An 11799-nucleotide genomic window follows, 5' to 3' on the forward strand; every position below is an offset into this window, starting at 1 on the left:
CCGTTCGTGTGTGTGTGTGTGTGTGTGTGTGTGTGTGTGTGTGTGTGTGTGTTTGTGTGTTTGTGTGTTTGTGTGTGTGTGTGTCGGCCCCGTCACCCGAGGCAGGTCACACAAAAAGAGGCCGATGAACGCAGCTGCTCCCTGCCACTGCAGGGCCCTACGAGGTCTGCGGTACGGCTAGCTTTAACTTTGTCGTGTACTGGTGCTCTTGGAGAAGTCGCTTTTTTTTTTTTACGGAACTGCCGATATGGGTTGAGTACGTCTGTACTGCCTCTCTCTTTGTCGTGCGATCACCCTTTCGCTATAATGCTGCCTTCACTGGATGTCCCGCTTCTCACCTACCCTTAAACGCAGCTTCGTGATTCCCTCCTTCCAGAACCCAAACTCTAATCAGTCATTTCCTGCTTGCTTTTGCTTTTTTTTTTTGCACTCAAGTGCGAGTCATCTGCGTGCGCGCGCGCGTGGGTACGTGCTTGCCATTGCGATGACTCTCGGTCGCTTGGAAGTGTGTCGTGACTCTGACGTGGGCCATTCAGCCCCCTCCCTCCTCTCAGCATGCTCTCCTGAAAAGGTTTTTTTCGCTTCTACTCTTCACCCTCCCTCCCCCTCCCCCCGACTTGTCCTCATTTCTTTCCAAAGTCCGCACGTCTTACACAGGCACGGGACGCACGTGCACACTAAGACACACCCTGACACATACCGGGAAAACGAAGCCCCATCTGGTCCCTCGTGCTGTCCCCGCCGCCCTCCCCCCCCCCCCCCGACTAGTACTCTCATCTCACAATTGCATCCATCCGACATGCTATCTGTCCACCAACAACTGCAGCACCTATGGTGTGCAGCCAGAAGCGCTCCCGTGCGCGTCTTTCAAGATACGGTCGCCTGGTTTGTTGTCTTCTTTCTACTGGGCGCGCCAGTGCTGCCCATGTCGCGAGCGGGCATAACACTTGTCTCCGCACTTGTCATCGCCCTAACATGGCCCCTCACAATTTCGGCGTGGGCCGCGCTTCTCGCTACCTCGCTGCAGCGTGATCGTCAGAAGCAACCGATCATGAGCACAGCGGTGGACCTCTTCACCACCCCATTCTCAGTGCCATCACATGATGCACGCCTTGAGCCAGCGGTGAATGAGCGCTGCGGTGTAGATGTACGCATGGAAGACGTGCTCACTGTAAAAAAAGCCGATAATGAGCTTTCTGTTCGTGGATACGCGTCCGTCGAGGCTGCGCAGCTGACCCGCTGCTTTGTCTTGGCCGCCGTCTTGCTCGGTGGCGGCCTCTTTGGGCAGTTGGACTGGCAAATTGCGTATCAAGTATGGCCCTACCCCTCCCTAAGCGCCTACGTGGTGGCACGCCTTGCATTCGAGGCGTACGACCGAGTCAGAGGTCGAGGTGGCGCTCTTCGCAAATAAAAAAAAACTTAAATGGAAACAAAGAGAAGAGGATCGATTGAAAAATGGGCAGCGTGGTTACGTGTGAACGTCTGTGTGTACACGTGATGCGTTGACTTCGATGTCTCCCTTCCTATTTGTTCTTATTCTTTGTTCACCTCCGCCGCTCTTCAGCTGCAATGATGCTTGTCATGCGCCACTTCACTGTACACTGCATGGAGCTCACGTCAGGATGTCACATGTGCTGATCTCCCACCCCTGTTTAGTATTTCAGCCGTTCTTTTTTCTTTTGACACTGACCTCCCGACACTGATATCCCGGACGCTTCTCAGGCGGTTGGCGCACTTTCTCTCTTGCGCGTGCGTGCACAGTATCAAGGTGGATGTGTGTTGCGTTTAAGGGAGTTTATGTAGTCTACACAATACGTTTATTCTGCTTTTACAGATTCCTGTCCAGCTACTCAACTTCCTCGGTAACTCGCTCGAAAAGGTGGTACTTGGACTGCTGCAGCGCAACGGTGCGTCAGCAACAGTCAAGTCACTGCGGGGGAACAGCGCATGCGCCTCTCTTCCTGTTCGAGACGCAAAAAAAAAAAAGAAACACTGCGCGGCGGGTGCTGGCGCTCCCCGTCTTCCCTCTTCGCCTCTTCTACCTGTTCTTCTCTCTGGCGTACAAGCGTGCATCCTACGGCCGCTCTGCTGGACGCTTCCCTCCTCCCAAGCACATGTCCGTATCTTGCGTCCTTCTCTCACTTTACTCAGCCCCCCCCCCCTTTCTCGCTCCTTCTCCCCATGTGTGTTCTTTATTCTGGCAATACACACGCACCACCTCCGCTCGAAATCTCGTGCACCCTTACAAGCCGCAAAAAGGTGCCTGTCCCTATACGGACACACGGTATGCCGCACCGGGTACGTTTGGGTTTGTGCGTAGAGCCCTTCTCGCTTTACCGACTTCACTCGACCAGTGTACACGCAGTCACGCGCTTTGGGTGAATGCGTATGCAGAGCACAACCGCCTCGTGGGAAACTATGTCTGACTCAACGGCGCGGGCACGAGTACTACGCCTGCGGCAGTCTGCGGCGCCGCTGCAAGATGTCTACGGTGCATTTTCCCCGTGGCAGCACCTCTCCACCTCTCTTCCTGGGCTCGATTCTCTCCTCAGTGTGGCCGGTGTGTGTGAAGGTGTGTCTGGCAGCGACGACAGGAGCGGCGTCGAGTCGACTATTGGTGGCCTCCCTGTCGGTGGTCTTCACGAGCTCTACGGGCCACCCCTATCCGGCAAGTCATGGCTGCTTCGGCGTGTCGGTGCGGCCTATGTGCGGCGCATGACGGCGTACCGGCAGTGGTACCATGACGAGTTGGAGCGGGTGTCGAAGAGGGCAGTGGAGGCGACGTTGTTCACGCGTAAGACGGATAATGAGGCACATGCAGCGAAGGATGATGAGGACGTGGATAGTGAGGCGGAGGACGCCCACATCTGTGCAAACTCAGCTAGTCCCTCACCCATTACTGCGATGGAGGAATGGGACCTGTATGTGTGCCTGGTGCGCGGTGCCGGTGCAGACAGCAAGACACACAGTCTCACAGCATCCCCGCCGTCGCCCTCACTGCTGTCACCCGATGTGCGGAGTTGGCTGAAGGAACTAGTTGCACCCTTTGATTCCTCTTCAACCCTAGATAGGCAAGTGGAATCCATTGTTACCGGTCCGGTGCACGGGTATTCATCCTCGCACCAGCAGCAGCACAGAGACTATGCCGAGCAGCACATTCACTTTCGTGTGGTTCACTCCCCCAATGAGCTTCTGGCCTTCCTCGAGTGCCTCGGTGGTGGTGCAGCATCAGTGCCATCCACCAGCAGAGTCTTCACAAATACAACCTACTCTGCCGCTCCTCCTGTGCCTCGTGTAGCGCTGCAGCAGCAACTCTTGCCATCGCAGTTGGCTCGCAGTTCTTTGACCACAGCAATGCGAGGGCAGAAGCAGCACCGCTCTCCAGGCACTACGATGCCTTCTTCCCCATCCTTTCCCCTCACTTGTGGCAGCCTTCCACAGTGCACCTGGCGGCTGCAGCGGCAGCGCCTGCTCCTCCTCGACGGCCTCGATGCCCTCTGGCTGCACCCCAGCCTGGGCAACCACAGCGCCACGCACACAGGCCAGTGGTTTGCCGAGGAACTGCACCGGCAGTTGCGGACAGTGCTGTTGCCGCGACTTGGCTACGCTGCCTCAGATAGCACCCTTCTGACGGCACCATCTTCCACCGCAGCTGCTGCTCCGATGTCTCCACACCCCCAGCACGTGCTGTACTCCACCGTGGTTTTCACAAACGGTTGTCATGGCAGCAGTCGTGGTTTTCTGACGGCGCAGCAACTGGAGGCTCGTTTGGCTGGGCCAGCAGGAGGAGTGGAGGGCTGGGCAGCGACGCTGCCACGGCCCTCGGGGAATGCGGCGTGGTGTAGGGCAGTCGACACGCGATGTTTGATCGAGCCGGCCCACCTGGGGTTGGTGTCCATCCTAACACCCAGCTTTTCCTATGTGCGGCCAGCAATGGCGCCACACGAGTCAAGTGCCGTGTATCAAAATGGCCGTCGCATCACCGGGACCTTTCGTCAGTCTACCGCAAATTATCTAGAGTCTCTTGTGACGGTGGTGAAAGGAGGCTCGCGTGTAGCAGCTACGTGGGTACTGCGTAACGCTGCAGACGGCGAGCAAGAAGCTTGAGGTGCAAGCCTAGTGTACACTCTAAGCACACGCGGCTTGTCGTACTCCTCCCTGCGCGTACCCTGAGGGGTTGCATCTCGTAGTCATGCGAGTTGCATGTGAGTGATTTCTTGGCCATTTCGTCAATCCCCCCTCCCCAGCTGCTAGGCAGAGACAGAGAAAGAGAAAACGAACAAGCACCCGCGGCAGGAGAAAAGGCCAATAGGTGTGCATCCTCTCTGCTGTGTTACAGTGCCCCTCTTTGTAGGCGTATAAAACGGCCGGAGAGGTAACCAGCTGCCTCTCGCTACCCTATATATAGAGAGAGAGAGAGAAAGAGAGAGAGACATATATCTTTTGTGCGTCATCGCCGTCTAATGCGGCCACACCGACATGCAGTGGTGCTACTTCTCTCTCAACCTCGGCACTGCTGGTGCTGCACTTCTCTCCCTCATGGTTTTCACTCCTGCTCTCAATCACACCCTTTTCCTTGCCCATGCCCCACCCTTTGGCATTCCTTCTCAACCGGTACGTCCGCTGTGGTGGTTGAGTTTGTGTTTGACTGTATGGGACGTGATGTGCTGCAGCCGTGCATATTACAGCGTGGGACCCCTCTTGTCCACACATCTCTGCCTCTCACTGGTCGTCGTCGTCGTCGTCTTCCTCACCTCTCTCCGCACACGCCATGTCCGTCATTTACGTGGATGAGTTCGCCATCCGGTTGCCATCGGAGGTGCACAACACCTTCAACCCGCTGTGCGCTTTCGGGAGCTGCAGCAGCAATAGCAACAACAACCGTTCCTCCACATCTGTGATGGGTCTTCGAGAGGTACAGTCAGGTCACTTGCTTCTGCCCATTGATGCCGAGGGCTCAATCGTTGTCACTCCTGGACAACGGTACACTGTGGTTCTTGTTCGCGAGACCCGCCGCGGCGCTGCGGCGTCAGCAGCTGTGCCACCCGTTGGTGCAGAATCCTCCTCGGCTGCAAGCAATGGTCATCAAAGCAGCACTGATGGCAGCACCAACAGAGCGAAAAAGTCTGCGGCTCCCGTGAATTCTCGACAGCAGCCGCAGCCGCAGCAAATGTCTGCTCAGCATCAGCATCAGCATCAGCAGCCCGCCAAGCAGCCCAGCTTGCCATGTGACGCCGCTGCGACAGCACCCATAGCTCCACCAGCCATGCCGCCTGTCCAGAAAGACAGCTTGTCCAAGAAGGAGCGCAAAGCGATGCTCGAGTTGTCCATAGCGGAGCAGGTCCACGGGGACGAGGCTCCACGGCCTCCTACTGTAGCGGAATCAGATCAGTTCAGCAAGAAGCGGAAGCGCCAGGACGACGACGCAGCACGGGCGCAGCAGCAGCAGCAGCAGCAGCGCCGGCAAAAGTTGTCTCCCACTACGAATGCGAGAGTTGGGGCGGCGGACACTGATGATGCCCCGCTGATGGAGGCATACAAAAGCTCCCAGTCGCACACTTCCTCGCGCACCTCTCCGGTGATAAAGCCGCCAACGTCTGCCGAGATCGGCCACCACAGCAATCGTGGCCCACTCCGCAGCAAAGCAGAGGTATTAGGGGTGCCGCCTCAGCCAATGCGCCGCAGTCTTAGCAGCACCGACAGCTACGACGACGAGGAAGGCGCACCGTCGCTGGCGCAGTTGTACAGTACCCAGTCCGCGGTGTCGCAGTACCCCGCTCCTGAGGTTGCGCATACAGAAGAGGAGACGCGCACAAGCGCCACTTCCAAGAGGCGCCACTCCCCCTCGGAGAAGAAGACCAAATCAATTTCTTCTGACACTGCAGTCTCGACAGCCGCGCCACGAGCCTCCTCCCAATCACAGCCAGCAACAAAGACATTGCACCAGAAGAGCGTCAGCCCAGACAGAGTCCCCGTGACGCTGCCGCCGTCGTCCCGGACGAGCACCGTCCGTCGCGTCCCGCTAGACACCTCAAGCGACTCAGATTAGAGCACTCTCAACGAGGAAAAACGCAAGCGTCGCGCTCTCTATATGGCAGCTCATGTTGTACGTCACGTACTGCTGTATGGAGTACACACACACACACGCACACGGAAAGCACCAATGCGTATTTTTCGATGTGATGGTGGCGGACGGTGGCCTGTGGATGTACATGCGCCTGCCGTCCGTACACTGGATTGGGGCCGCGTCATTCGCTGAACGTAACTGACTTGTAAGAGATACAAAGCACACTGATATAAGGGAGGAAACAAAGAGGAACAATGTGTACCCGGAAAGAGGAGATGAAGGCGGCGCTTTCGGCCTGCGCGTACCTCGTTGGCGTCGCAATCGCCAGCCACCGCCAACACCACTCCGTCGCCGCTACACAGCAAGCTCTCTCGATGTGCTACATCTTGCTCTTGTATCTTTTGATTCTCAAAGAAAAACCCGCCTTCTGTCTACTACTACTCTCTCTCTCTGTTTCTGTCTCCGCCGTACTGTTTGACTGGCACCCTCCCTCTCTCCCTTCCCTGGGAGAGCATTATCGAGAACGATTACAACGATCAAACATTCACCACCATAGGAATTGCCTTGACCCCGCACTCATCTCCTCACCGCGTCCCAGCCACCAATACCACCACCGCTTCATCAGCATCACTACAGCCCGTAAACTGTTGGTATAGAAAGCAAAGAAGTAGTTGCAGGAAGGGAAGAGAAGAAGAACGGGTACAACGTGTAAGCACGTCCGCCCTTCCTCTCCTCCCCCCCCCCCTCACTCTTCGACGCCATCCATCGCCTACCTGAGGACTATTGGTTTCATCTGTAACAAGTACCGACCCCCTCCCTCCCTTCATCCCTCCCTAACACACACACACAACCTGCCCACCTACCACTGCCACGCGCCCTACCACCCCCGCTTCTGTACACTTTTCTTTCTCCTGTACACACGCAAAGCTTCCCTCACTTCACACATACAAACCTGCAGGAAGGGACGGTGTCTTCGCCGAGACATCAATAGCGCCATTTTTTCTTCAGCATCACTGACAGGTCCCCCATCTTGTTTCCCCTCTCCCTTTCTTGTGCTTTTATTGGGGGGTTTGTGCTACACTCTCGCAATCCCTGCGTCCGTGTGGTGTCGGTGTGTTTTTTTTTGTTTTTGTTTTTGTTTTTTGGCGGTGTTGTGCTCTCCTTGTCTCTCTCGTGGCGGCGTTACGCATGCTTACATGAACACTGACGAGCATACGTGAGCTCCCTTCCCCTTTTCCTCCTCCTTCTCCCACCTCCAGCGCTGAAGGAAGACTCCGCGTTGCCCTTTTTTGTCATTTATCTTCTCACTTGCTCAGTATACACACACTCACAGGCTCACGTTGACGCACTGCACCCCATCGTCCACCCCTCCATAAATCTGCACACCCAGAGTTGTAGACTTATTTGCTTGCCTACGTGCCACCTTCAGTCTCCCTCGATCGATTCCTCGACTTGTTGACTTCTTTGCCTGTTCTCCCCCCGCTTTTGGCGCTCTCCCCCATCACAGCCGCGCCGTGAGTTCGCTGACTGGCCTGTGTTCAGTGGGCGTGTGCACGCGCACCGTTGACCCACTTTTTACTACCTCCCCCTGCACCTCCTCCCACATCCTCTTTGGGCGTAGCTGAGCTCTGAAGGGACACGGAGTCAGACATTGCAGTGTAGAGCACAAAGCAAATATGCCGGCTACCAAGTCACTCGCAGAGCTACAGGCGGAGGTCTGCCGGCTGGACGACCGCTACCGTCTGGAGCGCATCATTGGTGCCGGCTCCTATGGTATTGTGATCCGCGCGCGTGACATCAAAAGCGACAACTGCCTTGTCGCCATTAAGCGCGTCAACAAGGAGATCTTTGATGAGGTTGTTTTGGCGAAGCGCATTCTGCGCGAGATCAAGCTATTGGCGCACTTTAATGACGACAACATAATTGGCCTGCGCAACATCCTCACCCCTGAGGACCCAGAGAACTTTGAGCACTTCTACATCGTAATGGACATTATGGAAACCGACCTGAAGCAGGTGCTGCGCAGTGGCCAGGAGCTGACGGAGGCTCACATTCAGTTCTTCATCTATCAGGTCCTGCGCGCGCTACACATCATTCACAGCGCCGGTGTCATCCACCGTGATATTACGCCGGCAAACATTTTGGTCAACACGAACTGCGATTTGAAGATTTGTGACTTTGGCCTGGCGAAGGAGGAAAACGATCAAGGCGAGTACATGACGGACTACGTGACGATGCGCTGGTATCGTGCGCCGGAGTTGGTGATGGAGGGCAAGGACTACTCAGTGCAGATTGATGTGTGGGGTATCGGCTGCATCCTTGGCGAGCTACTCGGCTCTCGTCCGCTCTTCCAGGGGAAAGACCGCGTGAACCAGTTGGACAAGATAGTCGATCTGATCGGTACGCCATCCGACGAGGACATCAGCTCCGTAGGCTCGGCTGCTGCGCAGAAGTACCTCAAGAAGAAGGGGTACCGTCCGCGGCCTGACTGGCGCCAGCGCTACCCAAATGCATCTGTCGAGGCGCTCGATCTGCTGCGCCGCATGCTGGTCTTCAACCCGAAGCAGCGAATCACGGTGCTGCAAGCGATGCGTCACCCGTTCTTGGATCAGCTGCACGACGACGCTGACGATAGCATCACCTACACCCCCTTCCACTTTGACGAGCAGAAGCAGAAGACAGTACTGGATGTGAAGCGCGCCATCTACGAGGAGAGCGTCAAGTTTCACAAGGCGCACCAGTCCTCGATGCAGACAACGAGCATGAACAATACCTTCAACTCCATCAGTATGCCCGCACCGAGCGTGGCGACAGAGGGCGAGGGCCGCTCGGCGCAGCAGACGATTGAGAAGGACATCCCTGAGAGCACGACGGACGGCAACTTTGACCGTGATCAGGCGTAAAACGACTAATCTATATGTGCACAGCACAGAGAAGGACGTGCCGCAGAAATAGGGGGGGTGAGAGAGAGTGAGCGGTGACGCAGTGTATGTCCCAGAGCAGAGGTAAAGTCGCCAAAGCAAGAGGGGGGAGGGGAAGGAAAACATGCAACCACGTCTCGCATAATAATACTGTAACCATGTTTGCGTCGTCTTGAGCGTCCTTCTCCTCACTGAGCCTCTCCCTCCACCACCACCCCCCTCTTGTTCTCTCTGCAGTGCTGAATCGTGCTAGCTCCAGCTCTCCTTGTCCTCATTTCCACTCCGTGACATACTCGAGCATACAGTCACACCCACAAAAGGAGCAAGGCGAAGCGAAACATAGGCTGGAGGCGCAGAAGGCTCTGAGATAGGGAAGGGGCATATCACACGCACACACAGAAGGCGAAGACACTCGAAGGCATCACCTACCTCTGTCATTAGGGCCGCATTTAGTAAATAGAGTTACAGTTCGTTGTGTGTGTGTTTTTTTTTTCTTGGTGCTGCTGTTTTCATTTGTGAGTACCGTTGTCTCCCCATCCATCCCACCCCCTCTCTCACCATCATCATCATCGAGCCACTTTGCGCTTTCTGTCTTCTCTTTTAGCTTCGGATTCTTAGTCTCTCTCTTTTGCCTTAAAGCATAATGAAATGGTGTAAACGTGTTTCACAATGTCTTTATTTGTTTTTCTCTCGCCGCTGATGAAGGTGTGTACTCCACCAAGGGAGAGCGATCATGAAAAAGAGGTTGAAGGAAAGTCCAAAACACAGCTCGGATTGCTCCTACGTCAACTCACCCCCTCCACCTCACGCACGCACGCGCAGTCCATGAGAGCGCGGGGAGTAAAGGAAGGTTATGTGGCACCGTCGCGCATTTTACCACATTTGTGGCCGTCTCTTGTCCGCATTCATCTCTTTCCATTCGTCTTGCGCTTCTGTGTCTGCTCCTCATGTGAATATATCACTGGCCCCCCCCCCCGCCTCTTTTTTGTTCTCACTCGCTCTCTCTCTCACTTGGGTAGTCGTCGCGATGTGTGTCTTCTTCACATAGGCTACTTTTGAGCTTCTTCCTCTTGTCAGTCGCTAACGGGGCTCGTGTGTGGGAGGGTGGGAGGGTGTGTGAGAGGGGGGGTGTTTGGTAGTGTTGGTGGTAGTGTGTGTGTTTGGACCTTTCAGCGACATTTCGCCATCTCTGACCCTCTTTCTCGCCTCTCAAGGCGTACCCTATGGTCTCTTCCACTTACTTCGTACTCCTCTTGAAAGTAGTTTACTGTCTTATTTTTTGTTTGTTTTGTTTTTGCTTTTCTTTCATCTCTCTTCCGCTCTTTTCGTCTCTCCTCCTCGTCTCTCTTGTATGTGTTGTTCTCATCGCTCGCCGGTGATGTGTTGCCGCATCCTTCGCTCTTATGCCGTGGTCATTCTGTTTCACCCTCTCCCTCCCTCCTCCTCTCTGCATGATCGAACACTACCTCGACAGGTTTTGTGTCTTCCCATGCGTTAGTACGCCGGTGTACTCAACTAGGTAAACAGAGGCGAAGGCTGATGTGGTGAGAAAAACATCATCGAGCTCGACACGGTGTGTTTTGATTGATTGTGCGTCCATCATGCGATCACCGGCAAAGAACCCGGGGAAGAGAGGTGAGAAGTGTGGCAAACGCGAAGAGTAAAACTGCTGTCAACGGCTCGCTACATTGCTGTCGTATGGGTTGCATGTTCCCTTTTTCTTAGTGGCTGCTATGTTGAACTTGGCGATCTCTTTGTCTCTTCTCGTCCCCCTCTTTCTCTTGAGGCTCATTATCTCGCTCTTTCTCTGTAGCTCCTGCGCATCCGTATGCACCCATTTCTATGACTACTTGCGAGTGTTTTGGGGTGTGTGGATTGGAGAACATTTCTGCGCCGTTGGCGATGCTGTATTGTGGCTGTGTGTATGTGTGTGTGTGTGTGTGTGTGTGTGTGTGTGAGGTGGGTTGATTGGGGGTGGAGTCGGATCGTCCAATGTGATCGTCCTCTCTTTTTTTTATCTTCGAGGAGGGAATGGGGTGGGGAATCGCATCGCCTCCCCTCTTCTCCCTCCCTCCCTCCCTCCATTCCCCCCCCCCCGTACAATAAAACAAGCGAAATAAAAAGCGATTAGACAGGCTGCAAGATGCTTCTCGCCCCCTATTCTCCAGCGGTGATTGTGCTGAGCTATACTGACTTTGGTTTTTTTGTTCTTTACTTTTTGTGTCGTCTTCGCTCTCAGTGTCTCTCCCTCTCTCTGTGTGTATGGGTATGGGTGTGTGTGTGTGTGTGTGTGTGTGTGTGTGAGGAGAGTGGAGAGTTGCATGCGTCTGTTCGTGGTGTGGCTCCTCTGCCTCTGGTGGTCCACCTCGTCACTATTTCGTCCTTTTTTGCTTCTCGTCTTCTCAGAGTAAAACTATGTTTGGCGGAGGTGTACCGTAGAGGAGTTATCTTTCAACACATCGCCCTCGCGCGCCTGCTACCCTCTCTCTCGCACTGCGTTCCTACCCCACCGCAGAAGCTTCATTCTTTTCCTTCTCAGCCTCCATAGAAAAGGGTCAGCGGAAAAACATGGGAGGGTGGAAGGAAGAAGCAGCAGTGATGAAGAGTGCTGGTGGCTAAATGAGGAGGAGGTGAAACACAGCCGCAATTTCGACCTACGTGTCTTATTATTACTTTTTTCTTGCTTACTGTCTTCCTCTGCCTCCCTCTGGTCAGTGAAAGACTATGCATTCGTGAAATCGCGTCTTCAATCACCATAGCTGAGACTATCTGGCACTGTGCACGTCAAGGCGTGTTGTACTGCTGTGTCCT

General features: G+C 54.9%; 3 protein-coding genes across 3 annotated transcripts, besides 1 other annotated feature; all 3 read left to right on the plus strand.

The window, feature by feature from the left end:
* Positions 1 to 2388: 2388 nt before the first annotated feature.
* Positions 2389 to 4107, plus strand: LPMP_331440 (hypothetical protein; the record flags this gene model as incomplete). Its single annotated transcript, XM_010703934.1, has 1 exon — positions 2389 to 4107. The coding sequence occupies one exon, from the start codon at positions 2389 to 2391 to the stop codon at positions 4105 to 4107; it is 1719 nt and encodes a 572-aa protein (XP_010702236.1).
* A 664-nt stretch (positions 4108 to 4771) lies between these two features.
* LPMP_331450 (hypothetical protein) lies at positions 4772 to 6049 on the plus strand (the record flags this gene model as incomplete). The annotated part of the gene is made up of 1 exon (XM_010703935.1): positions 4772 to 6049. One exon carries the CDS (start codon positions 4772 to 4774, stop codon positions 6047 to 6049), a length of 1278 nt encoding a protein of 425 aa, XP_010702237.1.
* Positions 6050 to 7743: 1694 nt separating this feature from the next.
* MPK11 (mitogen activated protein kinase, putative) lies at positions 7744 to 8970 on the plus strand (the record flags this gene model as incomplete). Its single annotated transcript, XM_010703936.1, has 1 exon — positions 7744 to 8970. The coding sequence occupies one exon, from the start codon at positions 7744 to 7746 to the stop codon at positions 8968 to 8970; it is 1227 nt and encodes a 408-aa protein (XP_010702238.1).
* Positions 8971 to 11796: 2826 nt separating this feature from the next.
* Positions 11797 to 11799: part of a repeat region that runs on past the window's edge.

The sequence above is a fragment of the Leishmania panamensis genome, assembly GCF_000755165.1.
Source record: "Leishmania panamensis strain MHOM/PA/94/PSC-1 chromosome 33 sequence".
Taxonomy (NCBI): domain Eukaryota; phylum Euglenozoa; class Kinetoplastea; order Trypanosomatida; family Trypanosomatidae; genus Leishmania; species Leishmania panamensis.